The sequence below is a fragment of the Anomaloglossus baeobatrachus genome, chromosome 7, assembly GCF_048569485.1.
Source record: "Anomaloglossus baeobatrachus isolate aAnoBae1 chromosome 7, aAnoBae1.hap1, whole genome shotgun sequence".
Lineage (NCBI taxonomy): Eukaryota > Metazoa > Chordata > Amphibia > Anura > Aromobatidae > Anomaloglossus > Anomaloglossus baeobatrachus.
In genome coordinates, this window is record NC_134359.1 from 122,075,889 (window position 1) to 122,099,846 (window position 23,958).

At 44.0% G+C, this 23,958-nt stretch overlaps 1 protein-coding gene across 4 annotated transcripts in view; it reads right to left on the reverse strand.

Moving 5' to 3' along the window:
• The window catches only part of LOC142245982 (alpha-aspartyl dipeptidase-like), a 52,273-nt gene that overhangs the window by 20,105 nt on the left and 8,210 nt on the right, over nucleotides 1–23,958 (reverse strand). For all 4 annotated transcript variants that reach the window (XM_075318991.1, XM_075318989.1, XM_075318990.1 and 1 more), the window contains exons 2-3: nucleotides 13,979–14,120; nucleotides 549–637 (exon numbers count right to left, since the gene is read on the reverse strand). In XM_075318991.1, coding sequence (XP_075175106.1) covers nucleotides 549–637; nucleotides 13,979–14,079 — 190 coding nt within the window. In that variant the 5' untranslated portion in view covers nucleotides 14,080–14,120. The remainder of the gene's footprint in view (nucleotides 1–548; nucleotides 638–13,978; nucleotides 14,121–23,958) is intronic.

Below are 23,958 nucleotides of genomic sequence, written 5' to 3' on the forward strand. Positions count from 1 at the left end.
ATCTGACTGCAGACTCCATTGAATCACCCTCTGTTTACGTGATGGACTTGAAGAAAATGGCCGCGGAGGCGGAATGTTCGCAGAAAGGTCTCCCCAGCCATTTTCTTGAAGTCCATCGCATCAATCACGCGCACGCGCCACCTCTGCAGCTATTTTTCTAATGTTCATTGCATCAACCATGGGCAATTCAATAGAGCCTGTATTCAGCTCAATGCACCTGCCGCCACGAGACATCAGTGACACCCTCAGTATCACCGCCCCTGCCTCCTCTGAACCTACTTCACTATCGGCGTTCCTGTAAGCCATATCCGCATTGTAAGACACCCCCCCATTTTAACCCTAGTTTTCTTTAACTTTTTGCAACACCAACATTCTGCTCATGCTGGAGACAAATTTTAGGCATTTCCAATATATGATCTCACTTATTTTTACAATTTTAAAATGTGGAGAAACTTCCTGTTTTACCACAGAGAACAGCAAAGCATAGACAACAAGCATCAGTAAGACACTGGATGGAGCTATTCACAGTTACAAAAGATTTCACTTACCCAAGCTCTCAAATTTTTGCCTAGCAGTTTTAGCATAGTCATCTCGGTCATGGAGGGCATAAGGAATAAAAAGGACTCGTTTCACTTTTCTGAAAATAATAGACATTAAGTATTCACTTCTGAGGAATAAAATGTTTTTTAGTGCAATTTTTCATTTCATTATGCAATAGTTCAGACTAAAATTGCAATCAATAAACCAGATTCCCTGTGATTTAGTTGTTTTATAAACATACTTAATACCATCCTAACTGGGCGATTTTTCTGAACTTTTTTCTTTCTGCCCCTTCTTTCAAATTCCACAACTTTGTTTTACCATCAACATAACCATATGGGACATTTTTTTTCCTGGGCTAGGAGTTCTGAAAGACATCTTTCACCATATACACTGACGAGCAAAAGGTTAACAATGCTTTGAACTTCTGACTTTAAAGCTCAATATCTCCCCATCCACTACAGCTTTGAGACTAATACTTTCATGTTATAGACAATCTTGGCTATCTCATACTCTACAGAAATTTGACTTGCAACGATGTAGCATATGATTAGTTCTGCAGATTCTTGTCATGTCACTGCATTGTTACGGTTAGGCTCCTGGTATTTAAACAAACCCCCCCCCAAAACTCTTTCGTCTTGTATACTACAAATTACAACCTGTTCTCACATTCCCTAATATCTCACTGTATTACTAGGTTAATTCCCAAGTGAAAGGTCACTGGTTTAAATCGAGAAGCAGCCACGAAGAAGATTTTACAAGAAAATAAATCTCATGGACAAGAAAATTGCCAAACTGGATCATGCAAGGCCTGTTGGAAGAATACAAAATGAAAGTTCATCCATCCATCCAAAAGCTAAAAGGTTGGTGTCCACGCAAAATATGGGTGTCAACAGGTCGGCTCATTATAAAGGTCTATCAGTTCTGGAGCCTCAAACACTGCAGTGGAGGTGGCTCATATGCTTCATAATAGTGATATCACAAACATCCATGCAAGAACTGTGTGACGCACGCTACACAAGTCTGGAATGGTGGCCTGAAAAAAGTTGAAAAAGCTTCGACTTCAATATTGTCATAAGAAGTGTCAGCTCTACGTTGCAACATAGTACGAAAAGTGGACAGTAGAAGATTTGAAATGGGTGATTTGGAGCGATGAGACAGTAAGAAAGTCAGTAGAATAGGCTCTGTTGAGTGCTTCCAGTGGCTCTGGAAGAAACAAGGGAAAAAGGGGCTAACGGATCGAGAAATTGAAGGAGCTGTTAAGTTCGGTGGAAGAAGCCTGACGATATGGGGTTGTTTCACAGCCAAAAGGCATTTAATTCTTGACCAGGATCGATGTTGGTCTCAATGCTGAGCTATATGTGCGTTTCCTATAAGACGAGTTACTTCGTTCACTCGAGTACTATGGTATGAAAAGGACAATATAGTGTTCCAGCAGGACAACAACCCGGCTGTCGAAATGGTTCAATGACAATGAAGTAGAGGTGATGGATTGGCTCCCACAGTCCTCAGACCTCAACCGAATTGAACACTTGTGGGCAGAATTGACGAAAAAGCTGTATACATACTCAAGCGAGTCGACCAGTATGCACCAACATTGGGAACGTGTAGAAGAGACTTGGGAACAGATTTCGGTCAAGACTTGCTTGAAACTGATCTAGAGCATGCCCAGACGGATTCAGGCATTGTTGAAAGCCAATAGCGGATTTACAAAATACTACAAAAAAATAAAAATACAAATTGATTTTTAGGAGCATAACAGTAACAATGCAGTGACATGACAAGAATCTGCATAACTAATCTTAGGCTAAATAGTTGCAAGTCAAATTTATGTATGAGATAGCCAAGATGCTTGTATAAAAAATGAAGGTAGTCTCACACTCAAAGCAATAGTGTATAGTGATATATGGAGCCAGAAATTCAACAGTTCAAAACATTGTTACACTTTTGCTCATCAGTGTATAGAGAATTAGGCAGGAAATTCAGTAAAATTAAGTATTCATACTCCATGAACTTTTCCACATTTCTTCACATTACACCCACAAACCTTCAAAAATATTTCAAAAATCTAAATCTGAAAATTGTGCATTGCTATTGAGCCCCAAGTAGTCTGACACCCCTATATAAAATCCTGAGTGGCCAATTGCCTCCAGAAGTCATCTAATTTGGAAACTGAGTCCACCTGTGTGTAATTTATCTGTATAACTACAGCTGTTCTGTAAAGGCCTCAGAGGTTTGTTTGAGAACATCAGGGATCAAACAGCATCATGAAACAAAGGAACACACCAGACAGGTCAAGGATAACGTTTTGAAGAAGAGTAAAGCAGGGTTAGGTTAAAAAAAGCCCAAGCTCTGAATATCTCATGGAGCATTGTTCAATCATTCAAAAACGAAAGTAGTATGACACAACTGCAAACCTAACAAGACACAGCCATCCACCTAAATGGACATCTCAAGACAGCAGAACACTAATTAGAGAACCAATGTATTTATTTGACCCAAGTCAAAGTCTAGATCTAAATCCCATTGAAAATCTGTGACAAGCTGTTCACAGACACCTGCATCCAATCTCACTGTGCTAGAACTACAGTACTGGCCAAAAGTATTGGCACCCCTGCAATTCTGTCAGATAATACTCTTCTTGAAAATGATTGCAATCACAAATTCTTTGGTATTATTAACTTAATTTATTTTGCTTGCAATGAAAAAACACAAAAGAGAATGAAACAAAAATCAAATCATTGATCATTTCACACAAAACTCTAAAAATGGGCCAGACAAAAGTATTGGCACCCTTAGCCTAATACTTGGTTGCACAACCTTTAACCAAAATAATTGCGAACAACCGCTTCCGGTAACCATCAATGAGTTTCTTACAATGCTCTCCTGGAATTATAGACCATTCTTCTTTGGCAAACTGCTCCAGGTTCCTGAGATTTGACGGGTGCCTTCTCCAAACTACCATTTTGAGATCTCTCCACAGGTATTCTATGGGATTCAGGTCTGGACTCATTGCATGGCCACTTTAGTAGTCTCCAGTGCTTTCTCTCAAACCATTTTCTAGTGCTTTTTGAAGTGTGTTTTGGGACATTGTCCTGCTGGAAGACCCATGACCTCAGAGGGAGACCCAGCTTTCCTCACACTGGGCCCTACATTATGCTGCAAAATTTGTTGGTAGTCTTCAGACTTCATAATGCCATGCACACGGTCAAGCAGTCCAGTGCCAGAGGCAGCAAAGCAACCCCAGAACATCAGGGAACCTCCGCCATGTTTGACTGTAGGGATAATGTTCTTTTCTTTGAATGCCTTTTTTTTTTCCTGTAAACTCTATGTTGATGGCTTTTCCCAAAAAGCTCTACTTTTGTCTCATCTGACCAGAGAACATTCTTCCAAAACGTTTTAGGTTTTCTCAGGTAAGTTTTGGCAAACTCCAGCCTGGCTTTTTTATGTCTCGGGGTAAGAAGTGGGGTCTTCCTGGGTATCCTACCATACAGTCCCTTTTCATTCAGACGCCGACGGATAGTACGGATTGACACTGTTGTACCCTCGGACTGCAGGGCAGCTTGAACTTGTTTGGATGTTAGTCGAGGTTCTTTATCCACCATCCGTACAATCTTGCTTTGAAATCTCTCGTCAATTTTTCTTTTCCTTCCACATCTAGGGAGGTTAGCCACAGTGCCATGGGCTTTAAACTTCTTGATGACACTGCGCACCGTAGACACAGCAACTTTCAGGTCTTTGGAGATGGACTTGTAGCCTTGAGATTGCTCATGCTTCCTCACAATTTGGATTCTCAAGTCCTCAGATAGTTCTTTGGTCTTCTTTCTTTTCTCCATGCTCAATGTGGAACACACAAGGACACAGGACAGAGGCTGAGTCAACTTTAATCCATATTAACTGGCTGCAAGTGTGATTTAGTTATTGCCAACCCCTGTTAGGTGCCACAGGTAAGTTACAGGTGCTATTAATTAAACAAATTAGAGAAGCATCACATGATTTTTCAAACAGTGCCAATACTTTTGTTCACCCCTTTTTATGTTTGGTGTGGAATTATATCCAGTTTGGCTTTATGACAATTTTTTTTATTTTTTTTCATGGAAGACAAATTAAATGAAGATAATAATACCAAAGAATTTGTGATTGCAATCATTTTCAAGAAGAAACTGAGTTTTATCTGACAGAATTGCAGGGGTGCCAATACTTTTTGCCAGCACTGTATGTTGCAAAGAATGGGCAAAAATGTCAGCCTCTAGTTATACAAAGCTGGTCAAGGCATACCCCAAAATACATGCAGCAGTAATTGCAGCAAATGGTGGTCCTATGAAGTATTGACTCAGAAGGGCTAACTACAAATGCACAACATACTTTTCAGATTTATATTTTTTAATTATTTATTAAGAAAACCATGTATCATTTCCTTTATACTTCACAAGTCCTTAATGCTTTATGTGGTGTATCACATAAATTCCCAATAAAATACATTTAAAAACACCACTACAGCTTCAATGCAAGAATAGTGTAAAGGTGGAATAAATCGCAAAAGGCATAGCACAAGATGTAGCTGTAAGTACAGATCTACGCATTTTGACTGTCTTAATCATGGTCTAACATTAAAGTAATCCTGTCAGGTGCAATATGCAGCGAGAACCACGGGCAATACTGGGTGTATATTGCTAATCCTGCCTAACCGTCCCTGTATACATAGATAAAGATCTTTATAAAAAGTATTTCTATAGATCTTTTATCTTATGCTAATGAGCGCGTGGACTAGCCCCTAGGGCATTATATCCCCCCGACTAGTCCGTCCTCTTAGCATGTTAGTATACCCACAGGGGTGTACTAACATGCTATTTAATGCAGCATCACCAGCGGTGCCTCGCATACCTGTGTTCGCTGTGACAGGTCTTCTGAACGCCCGGCACTTCCAGTCATGTGCACCAGACCTCTCTGAAGCCGGGACACGTACACCCAGCTTCATACTGTTCATGATCAGAAGTGCCCAGCATTCAGAAGCGCTGTCACAGCGAACACAGGTATGCGCGTCACCGCTGGTGCGGCTGTATTGAATAGCATGTTATTACACCCCTGTGGGCATGCTGCCATGCTAAGAGGGCGGCTAGTCGAGGACAGAACGCTCAGGGGACTAGTCCCCGTGCTCATTAGCATAAGATAAAAGATCTTTAGAAATACTTTTTCTAAAGATCCCTTTATCTATGCTAGTGTATACAGGGACTGTTAGGCAGGGATTATCAATATGCACCCAGAACTGCTTGTGGTTCTGGGTGCATATTACACCTGACAGGTTCCCTTTAAGCTGAAAAGTCCTCCATTGTATAGTGAGCTGACGACTTTCAATACAGGTATAGCAATAAACATGTGTCATTAATGATAAAGGAGAAGAAAAACAATGGTTGCACCAGGGTGTTGAAACACGTAGGTCTGCACCTACAGCTACATCTTGTGCGGTGCCTTTTGCAGTTTATTCCACCTTTGCACTATTTTTATATTTTAAATATGAAAGCAATGTTAAGTATTACCGTATTGGACTCCGCTGGATCAAAACCCTTCTTATCATTTTGGGGAACATAACATATTTTTTTTTAACTTCGTTTTATTAACAGTTTCAAACATGGTATAGCTGACATTCACAATGTGAGAAATAGCTCAGTACATGGATAGTGCTATACGTTCACAACACTGAAGAATCATATTAGAGTCCATAGTATCTGTTGTACTCAAGATAAAATAGTATTATCCATTCTTCTTATCATTTGCATATATATATCCAGTTTTATATTAAGCATAAGAACAGCTCTAAAGATCAGCATGACCATATTTTAAGAAACAGGGTAGAAAAGGGAATAAAAAGGTGAAAAAGAACGAACAACAACAGCTACATTGCATCACTTTACCGCAAGATACCGTAGGATAGCTTCCATCTCCCAACATCTAACGGGAACCACCTCTATTCGCATAGATTCCTCTAAGCCTCTGTAAGTGGATCTGGAGAAGAGTTCCATAGACCCAATATTTTGTTAAATTTTTCCGGGCACCCCCTGTTGTAGTATACCACCCGCTCATAGACTATAGTTGCATTGACTAATTTAACCCAGGACCGCACAGTTGGACTCGAATCCCCCATCCACCGCAAGGCTATTACTTTTCTAGCCAAAAATAATGCCCCTCTGAGGAATGTTATCATATAATGATCCCAGGACTCTTCCTCCATTACCCCAAATAGGCATGTCAATGGGTCGCATGAAACAGGAATTGACACAATCAATGATAGCAGGGATGTCACTCCCCTCCAATAAGAGGATATATTAGGACAGCTCCAGATCATATGTATGAAATTTGCCCCTGAGAGATGACACCTCGGACACTCCGATGTGCGAGAACGGCCCATACTAAATAATCGAGTTGGAGTAAGGTACGCTTGGTGAACAATGTAACATTGAATCAACTCATTATTAACCGAAGGGGATACCACAGTCGGAGATTCCAATATCTCTTCCCATTCCTCTCCCTGTAGAGAGGGAATTAGAGATCTCCATCTATCCTGGGCTGGCAAGGGGTTCGACTCCACCCCCACCGACAACAGGTAAGTATATATGGCTGAGATTAAACCCCGAGGTCCCTGTGATTTTAGGATACCTATCATCGGGAGTGTTGATATCAGTTTCCCCGTTCCAATTTTCTGCATATGGGACTGAATCGCTGTGCGAATCTGCAGGTATCTAAAAAATTGCGACCTTGGAATATTATATTGAGTTTGGATCTGGTCAAAGGATTTGAAGGTTGTGGTTCCCGGAGCATATAGATCACCCAGTGTAATGACATTGTGAGTGACCTAAAATTGTGCTGAGGGGTGATCTCTCAGAGTATGGAAGTAGCTATTCCCCCATAGTGGAAGCTCCGCCACCACTCCCTCAAAATGTGCTACTCTCTTAGCTTGTCGCCAGACCAATCTTGCCAGCTTGAGGAGGGGTAGTTGCCGTGATATTCTCAGTCCATCTGATTCCAAAAAACCCACCAAACAGTCAGTCCCGGCCGCGTGTGCCAAGTGACTCTCGGAGTTCGGCAGTTGACAACCAGGCATCCAGGCCACTAGTGCTTTAAGCTGCCCCGCCAGATAGTATAGGAAGAACTCCGGCAGAGCCATCCCTCCCAGTCTCTTGGATCTCTGTAAAATGGATAACCGGAGTTTATGTCTGGATCTCCCCCATATGAAAGTAGTAGTAAGCGAGTTCAGCGTAGAGAAGAAGTACTTGGTAACTCATACTGCACTATGTTGTAGTGTATAACTAAGCTTTGGAAGTAATATCATTTTGATTAAGTTGATTCTGCCAACTACCGACAGGGGTAACTTGCTCCACGAGTTATATTTAAGTTTAAAGTGCTCCAGGAGTGGTGTTATACATGTCTGATAGTCTAGTGTATAGTCCTTCTGTATGTGTATTCCCAGGTACTTGAAGCTAGTCACCACTTGCAGAGGTGACCTACCCTCCATTGACGTTCTAGACCCCTGTGTTAATGGCATCAGAGCCGACTTATCCCAATTGATGTGCAGTCCCGAAAACTCCCCAAATTTATCTATAGTATCTATAACCACAGGCAAGGTCTCTTGTACTCTGTCCAAAAAGACAACCATGTCATCCGCATACAATCCTATTTTATCTGTGCGGTCGGCTATAGTGATTCCAGTGATCTGTGGATGAGAGCGGATTCTAATTGCCAAGGCTTCAATAACTAGTGCAAACAATGCAGGAGACAGAGGACATCCCTGTCTCGTGCCCCGTCTCAGTGAGAAAGGTGCAGATATAATGCCATTGACCAGTACCCTGGCCGTCGGGGACTTATACAATATATGAATCCAATTGCTGAATTTAGGCCCAAAGGCGAATCTCTGGAGGCAGGCAAATAAAAATGGCCATTCTACCGAGTCAAATGCCTTGGCCGCGTCCAGCGAGGCCAAGGCCCACTCATTTTCCTGGAACAATGTACTATACTGTACTATGGATTGGACCCGTCTTATATTTATCTAGGTGTTTTTTCCAGGCATAAATCCTGTTTGATCTGGGTGAACTATACTCAATATAACTGAATTGAGCCTGGACGCCAATATTTTGGTAAAGATCTTATAATCCACATTGACTAGGGATATAGGGCGGTATGAGCCGCATTCGAATGGGTCTTTGCCCTCCTTCCTCAGCACAACTATGTGCGCTTCGTATAAGGAGGCAGGTAGAGAGTCACCGATTGAGAAATGAGAGAAAACATCTAATAAAATCGGGGCCAATACATCACAATATTTACTATAGAATTCTATGGGGAGACCGTCTGGACCCGGAGATTTTCCCCTAGCCATATCTGAGATGGCTGTAATCACTTCGTCCAGTGTGATGTCTGCCTCCAGAGACTCCCGTTGCGATCTGCTCAAGGTGGGAAACTCCAGATCCGATAGATATTCCCCACAGCTTTGAACTCCATGAGGGCTTCTAGAAGTATATAGGGTTTTATAATATTCATGGAAGCACTCCAGGATATCTTCAGGGGATGTGGCTGTGGAGCCGTCCGCCCTCCGTATACCTAGTATTGTATTTGAGGTGTTATGCTGCCGAACCATATATGCCAGTAATTTACTGGACTGGTTTCCAAGCTCAAAGTAAGATTGTCGAGTGAAGAACAGTTTGCGTTTGGACTTGGTCTCAGATTGTTGCATATACAGCCTGTATGAATGTATCCAGGCTGCTCTGTTCCCATCGGTTGGGGCTGTAATATATTCTGCCTCTAGGTCCTTAAGTCTCCCCTCCAACATGTCATCCTCATTTCTAGTCGCTCTTTTAAGATATGTTATGGTTGAAGAAAGACACCCCCGAAGGTACTCTTGAGAGTATCCCACACCAAGTTAATATTCCAGGGTTTAGGGTGGATTTTTAGAAAATCTTCTATTTGGGTCCGGGTCCTATCGCTTTGATCAATTAATTTCAACCAAAAGGGGTTTAACCTCCAAAAGGGTTTGCTAACATTTTGATTAGTCTTAAGAGTGAGGATCACTGGGCTATGATCTGATATGCCCCTGACCCCGTGTACCACATCATCCACCCAGGTCGCGACGTTGCTTGACCCAAAAATATAATCCAGTCTGGACAGCGTATGTCTAGTGGAGGAGTGACATGTGTATTCTCGAGTGTTAGGGTGTCTGAGTCGCCAAAGGTCTATCCACCCGCCTCCCTCCACGCATTGCTGTAAGTCAGTCGAATCCGGGGTCGATTGTTGTCTCCCCCCATCTACCCGAAACCTGTCCTGCTCCTCATTCATCACAAGGTTAAAATCCCCCATGCATAACATATGCATCTGGGTAGCTGAGGGCAAAGCTCAGTGCCTGTTTAAGAACGGAAACGCGAGCCGGTGGGGGGGTTATAAATGCATAGTAGCACATAATCTCTGGAATCTATAGACGCATATACAAACACAAACCGCCCCTCCGGGTCACGCCTTACCACCTTTGCTTCCCATCGTATGTTTTTATGGACCAATAAAGAGACTCCTCTGGAGTAGGTGGTGTGGAACGCATGCGTCGACCATTGTACCATGGTTTGTTTACTAGTCTGGCTGTGTCTCGTGTGAGGTGAGTTTCTACTAGTGCCACCAGCTGAGCCCTGATTTGCTTAATTTGGGAAAATACCTTGATACGTTTTTTGGGCGACCTAAGGCCTCTGACATTCCAGGTCATAACTATCATCTCTGACCCCATATCATATAAATCTGTTTATAGAACCAGGATCCCAAGTATAAGGCGCATTTCACCCCGCAATTAGATGTGGTTAACCCACCAATAGTTTTAAGCCTATCTCTGCAAAGAAATAAAGTTAATGCAATAGCAGCTGTAAACATAGAAAAACAATATCGAACTTCAGGACCTTTCCGATAAGTCCTGTAAAACATTTCAAACATCAATGGGGATACCACCACTGAATGCAGTGTCCTGGTATAGGTGGTATTAGAGTGCACAAAATAGGGCTCCCATATCACCATCCAACTCCTGGCCAATTCCTCCATCACTCAAGGCACGGAGAAGTCTTGTCTGTCTCCAAAGGGGGCTTCAAGCTTTTATGGGAGATGAAGGGCACCAGGGGGCTCAGCAAATGTCACTTAGTAGACGTAGCCTCATTGCTTCTGCCCCTTAGGTCTCGGGTGTAACTGTAACCAGTCCTCAGCCTCAGCAGGTGTAGTGAAAAACAGAGACGACCCATCATGCACTATGCGGAGCCGGGCAGGGTATAGCATAGAATAGATGATGTTTCGCTCCCTTAATTTTTTCTTCACATCCATGAAGTGGGCCCTCTGTTTCTGGAGGTCCACCGAAAAGTCTGGGAAGATCGAGAGTGAAACGTTGTTAAACTTAAGTGGGCTCTTCTGTCGGGCTAGGCGGAGTGCTGTGTCTCTATCTCTGCAGTTGAGCATCCTTGCTAAGAAGGGACGCGGCGGTGCACCTGGAATAGGAGGTCTCATTGGAACTCTGTGCGCTCTCTCCACCGCAAATGTCGAGGAGAACTCGATCCCAAGATTAGATTTCAGCCACTCCTCCAGGAACCGTTCCAGATGCTGACCCTCCGAGTGTTCTGGCAGTCCTATGATCCGTATATTGTTTCGACGCATGCGATTCTCCAGATCATCTGCTTTCTGGCGCCATGCGTTTGTTGATCCGGCCATTGTAGTCATTTTAGTTTTAAGTGGTTTTATTTGATCTTCCAGTTCTGACACTCGTGTCTCAACTTCTGTTGTTCGGGCCCTCAGGGATTGCATGTCTTGACGCAAGCGGCCCACCTCTGAGTGTACCTCCTCAATCTTCCCTGTGAGGGAGCTATTGCTTGTAGAAATTGCTTGTAGAAGCTGTTCATACACCTGTCTTAGGGTTAAATCATCTTGCTCTTCTGACCCATCAGCCAGTGGTGCTTGATCTTTTAGAGTGGTATTTCTCCTGGCTTTAGGGGCATCTGCCTGACCACCCCTTGCATACTCTTTAAGCTTATCAATAGCTCCACTTTGTTTAGGGGGACTCATGTTGATTCACTGGGGGTTTGCTGCTTCTGCACCCCTCTCTTATCGTGCCCCCGTGTGTCCAAATCCGTGCCTCTGCAATGTATATTTAATAATATGTCTGTCTCCACTTGCCCACCTCTTCCAGAGAGCCAGAAAACTGCAACTTTTATATTGTAAAATAACAATGAAGGGAGTACCAGGGCAGCACAGCACTTAGAGTATATTTATCAGGGTGATGCAGGCCTGCACAGCGTGGGGACTTCAATATGTGTCTCTCCTATGCTTTCATGTGTCAGAGAGTCTGCAGGGCCTGTCTTTCAAGGCTCACACTCCAAACCCTCCAGCACCCTAGGGGTTAATGTCTCCTGCACAGCCGCCGGCTCTAAGTGTGCTGCTCACTGATTGCCAGATACACAGCTAAGGGGGAGATAACTCCCTGTGCTCACCGCTCCCGGGTCTTCCTCTGTGGGTATATGCCTGTTGCTCCTCTCCGCTCCTGGAGTCACACGCCGCCGCTCACCATGCAGCTGCAGGGAAGATGGACACCGCGTTCCACGCTCCAGCCCCAGGGGATTCAGTGATGTTGTGCAGGGCTCAGGGAGCAGCTCCAGTGGAACAGCCAGCCCCAAGACAATGCCTCTGCTCTTGGATCGTCCCTCAGGGTATGTTTCCTGCACTCCTCCTTGCTCTCTGGAGTCACACAGCGCCGCTCCCTGAAGGTGCCGGCCGCGGGGAAGATGGCTGCCGCTCCACGTGCTGCAGCCTCAGGAGATTAGTCTGCGCCGGCAGGATTAAAAGAAAAATAGCATCGATGGGGACCGACAGTCTCCAGGCGACGTCCCTTGTCACAGCAGCTGGTGGGCAGGTTGTCGGATCAGGTACCGGGTGTTAAACGGCCAGGATGAAGTCCGGATTAGAGGAGCTCCTTCTCTGTGCGTCCTCTCTGGTAAGCTACATCGCTCCGCCCCCCCCCCCAACATAAGATTTTTTGATTGCTTTTTATTCAGATTTTTCAGATGAAGAATGATCAAAAAACAGCAATTCACTTACTGTTTTTTTTGTGCAGTTCATCGTGCCATAAAAGTGATGACTGATTTATTCTTCTGGTTAGTATCGTTACAGTGATACTACAATTATATCGCTTTTTTATGCTTTGCTACATTTACAAATTAAAATCTATAATTTTACAAAAGTTTATATGTTTTTACATCTCCATATTCTGAAAGCTGTAAGGGTTTTTTGTTGTTTTGTTTTTTTTCGAATGAGCCATACAAGGGCTTATTTTTTGTGGGATGACTTGGGATTTTTATTTCTTCTACCCGATATTTACCCTGGTTACCAAGCGCAGCATTGTTACACGAGTCATTGGTGGCTGGTCGCTGGTGAGATCTGCGTGATTGACAGCTCACCAGCGACCATGTAGCGACGCACCAATGATCCCTGCCAGGTCGTTTCGTGGTCGGAATCGCTGGTACGTCTTTTAGTGAGACGGTACCCTAAGTGCAAATGTATTGAGCGAGACTGGATACAAGTCTAGACAGAATGTGGCCCGAAGTATGCATATCGCATACTTGTTGTCACAAGACCGGCCACTCACAATGTTGGCAGACTTGCAGCCTAAGGGGTGCTTCACACATAGCGAGATCGCTACCGAAATCGCTGCTACGGCACGGTTTTGGTGACGCAACAGTGACCTCATTAGCGATCTCGCTGTGTGTGACACTGAGCAGCGATCTGGCCCCTGCTGCGAGATCGCTGCTCGTTACACACAGCCCTGGTTCGTTTTCTTCAAAGGCGCTCTCCCGCTGTGACACACAGATCGCTGTGTGTGACAGCAAGAGAGCGACGAAATGAAGCGAGCAGGGAGCAGGAGCCGGCATCTGGCAGCTGCGGTAAGCTGTAACCAGGGTAAACATCGGGTAACCAAGGTGGTTACCCGATATTTACCTTAGTTACCAGCCTCCGCAGCTCTCACGCTGTCTGTGCTGCTGGCTCCGGCTCTCTGCATATGTAGCTGCAGTACACATCGGGTTAATTAACCCGATGTGTACTGTAGCTAGGAGAGCAAGGAGCCAGCGCTAAGCAGTGTGCGCGGCTGCTGTGTTTGACAGCTAAGCAGCGATCATAACAGCGACTTACAAGGTCGCTGTTACGTCACAGAAAATGGTGACGTAACAGCGACCTCGTTGTCGCTGTCGCTTAGTGTGAACCAGCCCTAAGGCCAGACAATCCCTTTGAGGAATAAGCCAGGAGCAGTTTTGCACAATATAGTATTGACTGGAAAGATAAACTACTTTTATACTGTGCGTAATTAATTACCAACATTTTCTAGCCACATTTATCAGCAACAAGGAAGAAACAAATCAGCAAATTTGTAATTTAGGTTACTTACTCTCCTAAAAACGTTTGTATCTGGTCTTGGCAGTGCTCCAGATATCCCCCACCATGCAGTGTGGAGTTGGAAACAAGCAGCAGTCGCTTCATCGTCATCATTAATGAAGTGTATCTGCCAGGAAAGCTGCAGTGAATATAAGCTGTGGAGAAAGACGGAAAAGGTTAAACGTTCTGTGCCTCACACTGAAGAATAGCTGACATCTGCAAAGCCATCTTCCGCAAAACAAAGTTCCTTTTTTTCCTGAGCTTTATTAGGCTTTCAGCCTGGATTGTGCTTATCCAGCGATCATACCAGAGCACGCTTTACAGGATAAAGGTTAACTCATCTGTTATTAGTTCTGGATCTATCACCCCATAATAAGAAATGCTCTCTGCTCTGAATGTGCACATTTTATTTTTTTAAAATTCAAACAAACACACAACTTCTCTTTAGTTTTTTGGTTTTTTTTTTAAATATTGCATTTAGCTGTACATTTCACTTTGCTTTAAAAAGAAGAGCTAAAAATTGTGTATTGTGATGTCCAAATATGATCAGCCATGATGATGGGGAATGGCAATTAGTGTATCAAGAGGTACACTACAGTTCAAAAGTTTGCGGTCACCCAGACAATTTTGTCTTTTCCATGACAATCACACTTTTATTTATCAAATGAGTTGCATAATGAATAGAAAATATAGTCCAGACATTGACGAGATGAGAAATAATAATTTTTACTAGAAATAATAATTTTCTCCTTCAAACTTTGCTTTCGTCACACAATGCTCCTTTGCAGCAATTCCAGCTTTGCAGACCTTTGGCATCCTAGCTTTTAATTTGCGGAGGTAATCTGGAGATATTTCCCCCCATGTTTCCAGAAGCCTCCGACATGTTGGATTGGCTTGATGGGCACTTTTTGCGTATCATACGGTCAAGCTGCCCTTTTCAACACCTCACAAGGGTTGAGATCTGGTGACTGGGCTGGCCACTGCATTACAGATATAATGCCAGCTGCCGGCTTCTTTCCTAAATAGTTCATGCATAATTTGGAGGTGTGCTTTGGGTCATTGTCCTGTTGTAGGATAAAATTGGCTCCAATCAAGCGCTGTCCACAGGGTATGGCATGGCGTTGCAAAATGGAGTGATATCCTTCTTTATTCAAAATCCCTTTTACATCGTACAAATCTCCCACTTTACCAGCACCAAAGCAACCCCAGACCATCACATTACCTCCACCATGCTTGACATATGGCGTCAGGCACTCTTCCAGCATCTTTTCAGTTGTTCTGCGTCTCACAAATGTTCTTCTGTGTGATCCCAACACTTTAAATTTTGATTCGTCTGTGCATAATACTTTTTTCCAATCTCCCTCTGTCCAATGTCTGTGTTCTTTTGCCCATATTAACCTTCTCCTTTTATTAGCCAGTCTCAGATATGGCTTTTTCTTTGCCACTCTGCCCTGAAGGCCAGCATCCCGGAGTCGCCTCTTCACTGTAGACATTGACACTGGTGTTTTGCGGGTACTATTTAATGAAGCTGCCAGTTGAGGACCTGTGAGGCGTCGATTTCTCAAACTAGAGAATGTACTTGTCTTGTTGCTCAGTTGTGCAGCGGGGCCTCCCACTTCTCTTTCTACTCTGGTTAGTGCCTGTTTGTGCTCTCCTCTGAAGGGAATAGTACACACCGTTGTAGGAAATCTTCAGTTTCTTGGCAATTTCTCGCATGGAATATCCTTCATTTCTAAGAAGAATAGACTGTCGAGTTTCACATGAAAATTCTTTTTCTGGCCATTTTGAGTGTTAAATGGAACTAACAAAAGCAATGCTCCAGATTCTCAACTGGCCCAAAGGAAGGTCAGTTTTATAGCTTTTCTAATCAGCAAAACTATTTTCAGCTGTGCTAACATACTTGTACAAGGGTTTTAAAGGGATTTCTAAACATCCATCAGCCTTCTAACACAGTTAGCAAACACAATGTACCATTGGAACACTGGAGTGATGGTTGTTGGAAATGGGCCTCTATACACCTATGTAGATATTGCATTAAAAAACAGACGTTTGCAGCTAGAATAGTCATTTACCACATTAACAATGTATAGAATGTATTTCTGTTTAATTTAATGTTAGCTTCACTGAAAAAAAAAAAAGTGCTTTTCCTTCAAAAATAAAGAAATATCTAAGTGACCCTAAAACTTTGAACTGTAGTGTAAATGATGATGAAATACAGTTGCCAACAAGTGATATTGTTAAGTCAACAAGTCAGGAGGACCATAATGCTGAAATGAAAGACAAGATGGTGGACGATTAAGTAATTTACCCAACAGTACCATGTAGAGTGAGGATAGCAGTTCAGAGGGGGACGGATCCGCAGCACAGCAACAGGGAGTAAGAGGCAGCGGGGTGGCCAGAGAGAGAAGGCGGGCAACTGTTCCCCAGAGCACTCCTCATGGCAAGTTATCAGGCAAAGGGTTGTGTTCCCTAGTCTGGTTCATTCTTAATGAAAGTACGGACGATAATTTATTTATTTTTATTTCCAACCTGTGCCATACCAAGATCAGGAAAGACCTGACCACTACAAGCCTGACCACTACCAGCATGCCCAGGTACATGCCGTACAGCGTTCATCTGTCCATACACCAGGCCTTAAAACGCAAAAGGAAATGCCCAGCCACCCACTTACAGGCCCAAACACTAGACTGCTTGCCCTGGAAATGTTGTACACATGTGGACACTGAGGCTTTCTGCAATCTCATGGCAGAAGCTGTCCTTCGGTACTTGGTCCCCAGCCACTATTTCTCCTGGTGTGCTGTTCCTGTCTTACACAAGCACATGTCCCATAACATAACTTGTGCCCTAAACAACGCAGTTAATGGGAAGACCCACTTAAACACTGACATGTGGACAAGTGCTTGTGGCCAGAGACGCTATATTTCCCTAACGGCACACCGAGGGAACCTTGTGAAGGCCAGGACTGAGTCGCACCCCGGGACGGCTCAAGTGCTACCGACGCCTAGGATTGTGGCGTCCTAGTTCTATCAGGGTTTCCCGCACCTCCTACACAAGATCCTGCACCCCCTCCGAATTACTGTCTGCAGCAGTCACATGCTGGAAGCACTGCCTGAGTGAAGTGTGAACCAGCAAAGCTGAAACAAATTTCCTTAGGTGACAAACAGTACACTGCTGCAGAGTTGTGTAAAGCTCAGACAGATCTGTGGCTTTCGCTACTGAACCTACAACCAGGCTTGGTCGTGTGTGATAATGGCCATAACCAAGTGGCACCTCTGAAGGTTGGCAAGCTCACACATGTACCAGGCCTGGTCCACATGCTCAACTTAGCGTTTCAACGGTTTCTGAAAACTTATTTAGATTTGCCTGAACTAGTTGTGAAGGTACACTATGTGTGAGCGTATTTCCACAAGTCAGCTACAGCTGCCACCGTTCTGGCAGTGCTGCAGCAGCGCTTGCAAGGGCCAGCTCCCTGACTGGTATGCAAGGTGCCCACGTGCTGGAACTCCACATTACATATGTTGGCAAGGTGTTGTGAGCAACAGAGTGTAGTAGTTGAATACCAGTTACAACATGCCCGTCGTATTCTGGTCAGCCCCTGCACATAAGAATTGAGGAGTGGCCATAGATGTCTGACACTTGTGAGGTTCTCCAAAACTTTGAGAAATCAACCCAGATGGTGAGAGTTGATGATGACAGAATCAGAGTAACCAGCCCACTTCTATGTCTACTCAGGTACTCACTGTTCACATTTAAAGGGAACCTACCAGCAGGATTTTCATATATAAAGTAAAGCCAGTGCTATACTGGCACTAGGATGCTGCATGTAGGCATAGCTTTTGTTCAGAGAGTGGATATTTTATTTCAGAAATATGTGCAAGTAATGTTCCAGCAATGCACTGCTGTTTGATTGACAGGTGCAACAGCAGTGGGAATGTGTGTCGAGTTTTGTTATCTATTCCTGCCCCTGTCTGTCTGCACTGGAATTAATGTCTATGACGGCCACCAGGGGGACGAAGGTCAGGCGGGCAGACAGGGGCGGGAATAGATAGCAAGACCCGACCCACATATTACCGACCGTGTTGCACCTTTCAATCAAATAATGCATTATAGACACATGACCGCCACATCGTTATTGTGTCACGTGCGCACCATATTATCAAATTAGCCTATCAGAAGTATGGCAGAAAATCACATGACCGCCACATCATTGTAGGTTGCCTGGACATGTGACTAATGTGTTTGCTGCATTTGGCGTAAATTTTGAAATAGTAGACTCCTCCCCAAACACTGGCCAAAACGTTACATTTTTTCAGTATATGCCGGTACCAATAAAGATTTTTTCTATATAAGAGGAGTATCAGTGCCTTGAGTTTCAAGTTTACAGCTAATGGACGGCTGTGCTTCGTAGCATGAACAGTGCAGTGGTACATGGGACACAGTTGCTTGCATCCTGTGACCCTCGTGTAATATCCATTTTGATATAATTACTAGTTTTTCATGCTTCTCAACCCACGCTACAAGGAGAGCTTAACATTTCTCCTTCCTGTGGAGGGCAGAGCTAGTATAATGGTGCAAGATGGCCCTAATAGAACAATTAGTTCAAAAATTCCTTCTGCCAATGCTGGTAGCAGAGGTCAGAATAGTTCCTTGCACAAACAAGGAGGAGAGACGAAGGAGACACACACCAGGTCCAACAGAGGCAGGGGAACACCATCAAAGGTCTGGGCGTTTCAATCAACCCTCCCTGCGCTCAGGTGCAAGGTAGTGCGACAAGGAGGGAAACGTTTTTGAAGATGTACCATCATCCTCCGTGACTCCTCTATGCCATCATCCTCCGTGACTCCTCTATGCCATCATCCTCCGTGACTCCTCTATGCCATACAACTATTGGGTATCCAAGAGGAAAAAAACCAAACAAAACAAAACTATAAATGGCTGTACCGATAGGGCAAACTCAAAAAACCACCAAAAAACAGGAGAACCTATAAACAGTATGAGTATTTAACAAAAAATAGATAACTATATTAATCTTTACTGAAACAAGTAATAAAAACATAAATTAGTTAAAAGATTGGGATATACACTAAGAAATTACACCTCAATCAAAATGTTGCCCACAAATAAGGCTACTTTCACACATCCGGCTTGAGCCCTGCGGCTCAATCCGGCTGTGCAAGCTATGCAACGGATGCGGTGAAAACACCGCATCCTTTGCATAAGTTTTTCCCATGCGGCCCGCCCGGTTTTTGCCGCTTGCGGCATGCTACTGAGCATGCGCAGTGGCAAAAACCGCATGCGGCGGCCGGATGCGGTATTTGCCGCATCGCGCCGCATCCGGCCGCCATAGGCATGCATTGAGAGATGCGCCGCATCGGCCGAATGCGGCGCGATGCGGTTTTTTTTTGCCGCACGAAAAAACGTGCCAGGCAACGTTCCATCCGGCCGCCGCATCGGCTAAATCTGCCGCATGCGGCAAAAACCGGATGGAACGCAAGGCCATGTGGCACAATGCGGCACTAATTAAAGTCTATGCAGGAAAATCGCAACCGGCAGCAAAAAAAAACGGTTGCGATTTTCCTGCAAAGTGCCGGATTGTGCCGCAGAAGAAAAACCGGAGGTGTGAAAGTACCCTAAATAAGCGCAAGAACACCAATATAATGAAATAATAACAAAGGGAGACGACAAAATATACATCTGACTCTGCGAGTGCAGTCAAATGAATAGAACTCTTTGGGAAATTATAGTTAAATTTGGTATCTAAAATGACCACCAGAGGTCCTCAGAGGAAAAGGAATCAAAGGACAACAGGCTTTATCAATAGATATTAAATAAAGGAAAATGATTGCACACTGCCCATAAAGACAAAATCTCATAAGTAAATATATTATAAGGAGGAGACAATATGAAATAGGGTTACTTATGAGATTTTATGCATTTATGAGAAGCCTGCAATCATTTTCCTTTATTTAATATCCATTGATAAATCCAGTTGTCCATTGATTCCTATTCCTCTGAGGACCTCTAGTGGTCATTTTAGATACCGCATTTAAAAGGGAACCTGTCATCAGAAATTTAGCTTGAAACCTAAAAGATTCCCCCTCTGCAGCTCCTGGGCTGCATTCTAGCAATGTTCCTGTTGTTTATGTGCCCCCTTTATGACCAAAATAAAGACTTTGTAAAGGGGTACCTTTTTGTATTCAGATCTGGATAATGGTACACGGGGGCGGGATCTCTGGTGGCCGTTAGTCTGCCTCCTGTGCCCAGGAGCTGCAGAGGGGGAATCTTTTAGGTTTCAAGCTAAATTTCTGATGACAGGTTCCCTTTAACTACAGTTAGGTCCAGAAATATTTGGACAGTGACACAATTTTCGCGAGTTGGGCTCTGCATGCCACCACATTGGATTTGAAATGAAATCTCTACAACAGAATTCAAGTGCAGATTGTAACGTTTAATTTGAAGGTTTGAACAAAAATATCTGATAGAAATTGTACACATTTCTTTACAAACACTCCACATTTTAGGAGGTCAAAAGTAATTGGACAAATAAACCAAACCCAAACAAAATATTTTTATTTTCAATCTTTTGTTGCGAATCCTTTGGAGGCAATCACTGCCTTAAGTCTGGAACCCATGGACATCACCAAACGCTGGGTTTCCTCCTTCTTAATGCTTTGCCAGGCCTTTACAGCCACAGCCTTCAGGTCTTGCTTGTTTGTGGGTCTTTCCGTCTTAAGTCTGGATTTGAGCAAGTGAAATGCATGCTCACTTGGGTTAAGATCTGGTGATTGACTTGGCCATTGCAGAATGTTCCACTTTTTTGCACTCATGAACTCCTGGGTAGCTTTGGCTGTATGCTTGGGGTCATTGTCCATCTGTACTATGAAGCGCCGTCCGATCAACTTTGCGGCATTTGGCTGAATCTGGGCTGAAAGTATATCCCGGTACACTTCAGAATTCATCCGGCTACTCTTGTCTGCTGTTATGTCATCAATAAACACAAGTGACCCAGTGCCATTGAAAGCCATGCATGCCCATGCCATCACGTTGCCTCCACCATGTTTTACAGAGGATGTGTTGTGCCTTGGATCATGTGCCGTTCCCTTTCTTCTCCAAACTTTTTTCTTCCCATCATTCTGGTACAGGTTGATCTTTGTCTCATCTGTCCATAGAATACTTTTCCAGAACTGAGCTGGCTTCATGAGGTGTTTTTCAGCAAATTTAACTCTGGCCTGTCTATTTTTGGGATTGGTGAATGGTTTGCATCTAGATGTGAACCCTTTGTATTTACTTTCATGGAGTCTTCTCTTTACTGTTGACTTAGAGACAGATACACCTACTTCACTGAGAGTGTTCTGGACTTCAGTTGATGTTGTGAACGGGTTCTTCTTCACCAAAGAAAGTATGCGGCGATCATCCACCACTGTTGTCATCCGTGGACGCCCAGGCCTTTTTGAGTTCCCAAGCTCACCAGTCAATTCCTTTTTTCTCAGAATGTACCCGACTGTTGATTTTGCTACTCCAAGCATGTCTGCTATCTCTCTGATGGATTTTTTCTTTTTCTTCAGCCTCAGGATGTTCTGCTTCACCTCAATTGAGAGTTCCTTAGACCGCATGTTGTCTGGTCACAGCAACAACTTCCAAATGCAAAACCACACACCTGTAATCAACCCCAGACCTTTTAACTACTTCATTGATTACAGGTTAACGAGGGAGACACCTTCAGAGTTAATTGCAGCCCTTAGAGTCCCTTGTCCAATTACTTTTGGTCCCTTGAAAAAGAGGAGGCTATGCATTACAGAGCTATGATTCCTAAACCCTTTCTCCGATTTGGATGTGAAAACTCTCATATTGCAGCTGGGAGTGTGCACTTTCAGCCCATATTATATATATAATTGCATTTCTGAACATGTTTTTGTAAACAGCTAAAATAACAAAACTTGTGTCACTGTCCAAATATTTCTGGCCCTGACTGTATATTGTTTTTGAAAAGAGTTCTATTCATTTGACTGCACTCGCAGAGAATCCTTCCCTCAGATGTATATTTTTTCTTCTCTCTTTGTTATAATTTAATTACATTGTTGTTCTTGCGCTTATTATTTGTGGGCAACTTTTTGATTAAGGTTTAATTTCTTAGTGTATACCCCATCTTTTAACTAATTAATGTTTTTAGCACTTTTTGTTTCAATAAAGATTAATATATTTACCTAATTTTGGCTGAATACTTGTATTATTTATGGGTTTTATTGGGACACACAGCATGAACTGTCCCTCTACACCTTGAAGGTGCTGGCCTGCTCGGCTGCTAGTGTTTTGTCAGATCGGGTCTTTAGTGCCGCCGGGGGCAGAATAACTGATAGAATTTTCATTTGACAGGCGGATATGCCTGACTCTTATCAAAATGAACAAGGCCTGGATTGGCCCAGACTTCTCAACCCCACCGGATGACAGCAGTGGAGCCTAAAGCCAATTCAAATGTTCCTTTTGTTTCTGGTGTATTCAATTGCACCTCTTCCCACCCAAAAAAAGAATAGGAATATGGTTTATGGTTTCTTCTTTTTCTTGTCCTCCTCCACTGTATCAACAGGATCATCATGCGACTCGCACTCAAAACTTTTAGAGAGTTATGTTTAAAGGGTCATCAGGTGGCAATCGTGCCACATTTTTAGAGGTTCATCTGGTGGCCCTCACCCCAAATTTTTAGAGGATCATCAGGCAGCCCTGATTTTTTAGTAAAGGCCGTGTTTGATACCAACACCGAATTTACCTTTTCAGGTTCATCTCTCCACGCAAATGTTGCTTAAGCAGAATGTTTTGGGTCATTGTCTTGTTGGAAGATAAACCTCCGTTCTAGTCTCAAATCACTGACTGAAATAGGTTTTGCTCAAGAATATCCCTGTATTTCGCACCATCCATCTTCCTCTTGACTCGGACCATTTTGCCATTGTTTAGTGTTAGGGCTATTGCAACTCCCGCACGACCCACTAGGGACTGCAGGGTTGGGATCTCTAGTCTTTACAGGAACAAGAAGGGTCAGTTGCAGTTTTATAGTGCGCTACTGTAACCCTTGTGTACAAACCTAACAATAGTATGGCAACTTTTGATACAATGTTTGTATTTATGTGTATTACTTTCTGACACTCTGTGACTACTGCATGTTATAAATCACCAGTCAACATATCAATATAATTTTTTCACTTCATTTACCTGATTGTAATTTCAGTCTGATGAAGGTCTAAGGGGCACTTTGCATGCTGCGACATCGCAGGCCGATGCTGCGATGCCGAGCGCGATAGTGCCCGCCCCCGTCGCAACTGCGATATCCTTGTGATGGCTGCCGTAGCGAACATTATCGCTACGGCAGCTTCACGTGGACTCACCTGTCCTGCGACCGTCGCTCTGGCCGGCGACCCGCCTCCTTATAAAGGGGGCGGGTCGTGCGGCGTCACTGCGACGTCACACGGCAGGCGGCCAATAGGAGCGGAGGGGAGGAGATGAGCGGGATGTAAACATCCCGCCCACCTCCTTCCTTCCGCATATCCTACGGAAGCCGCAGTGACGCCGGTAGGAGATGTTCCTCGCTCCTGCGGCTTCACACACAGCGATGTGTGCTGCCGCAGGAGCGAGGAACAACATCGGACTGTCGCGTCAGCGTAATCATGGATTACGCCGACGCTGCACCGATGATACGATTACGACGCTTTTGCGCTCGTTAATCGTATCACCGAGCCTTTACACACTACATGTCGCATGCGATGCCGGAAGTGCGTCATTTTCAATTTGACCCCACCGACATCGCACCTGCGATGTCGTAGTGTGCAAAGCCCGCCTAAGGCCGGGGTCACACTTGCAAATTGCTTCTGATACAATATGCAAATAACCCTCTGCCCAGGTTCTGCTGCGAGTGAGCCGAGTGTCATGTGACCTAATCTTGCATTTGGGTCACAGTTGTGGATGAGAGGGCGGACGCTGTGGAGGAGAGGGAGGGGTTAATCT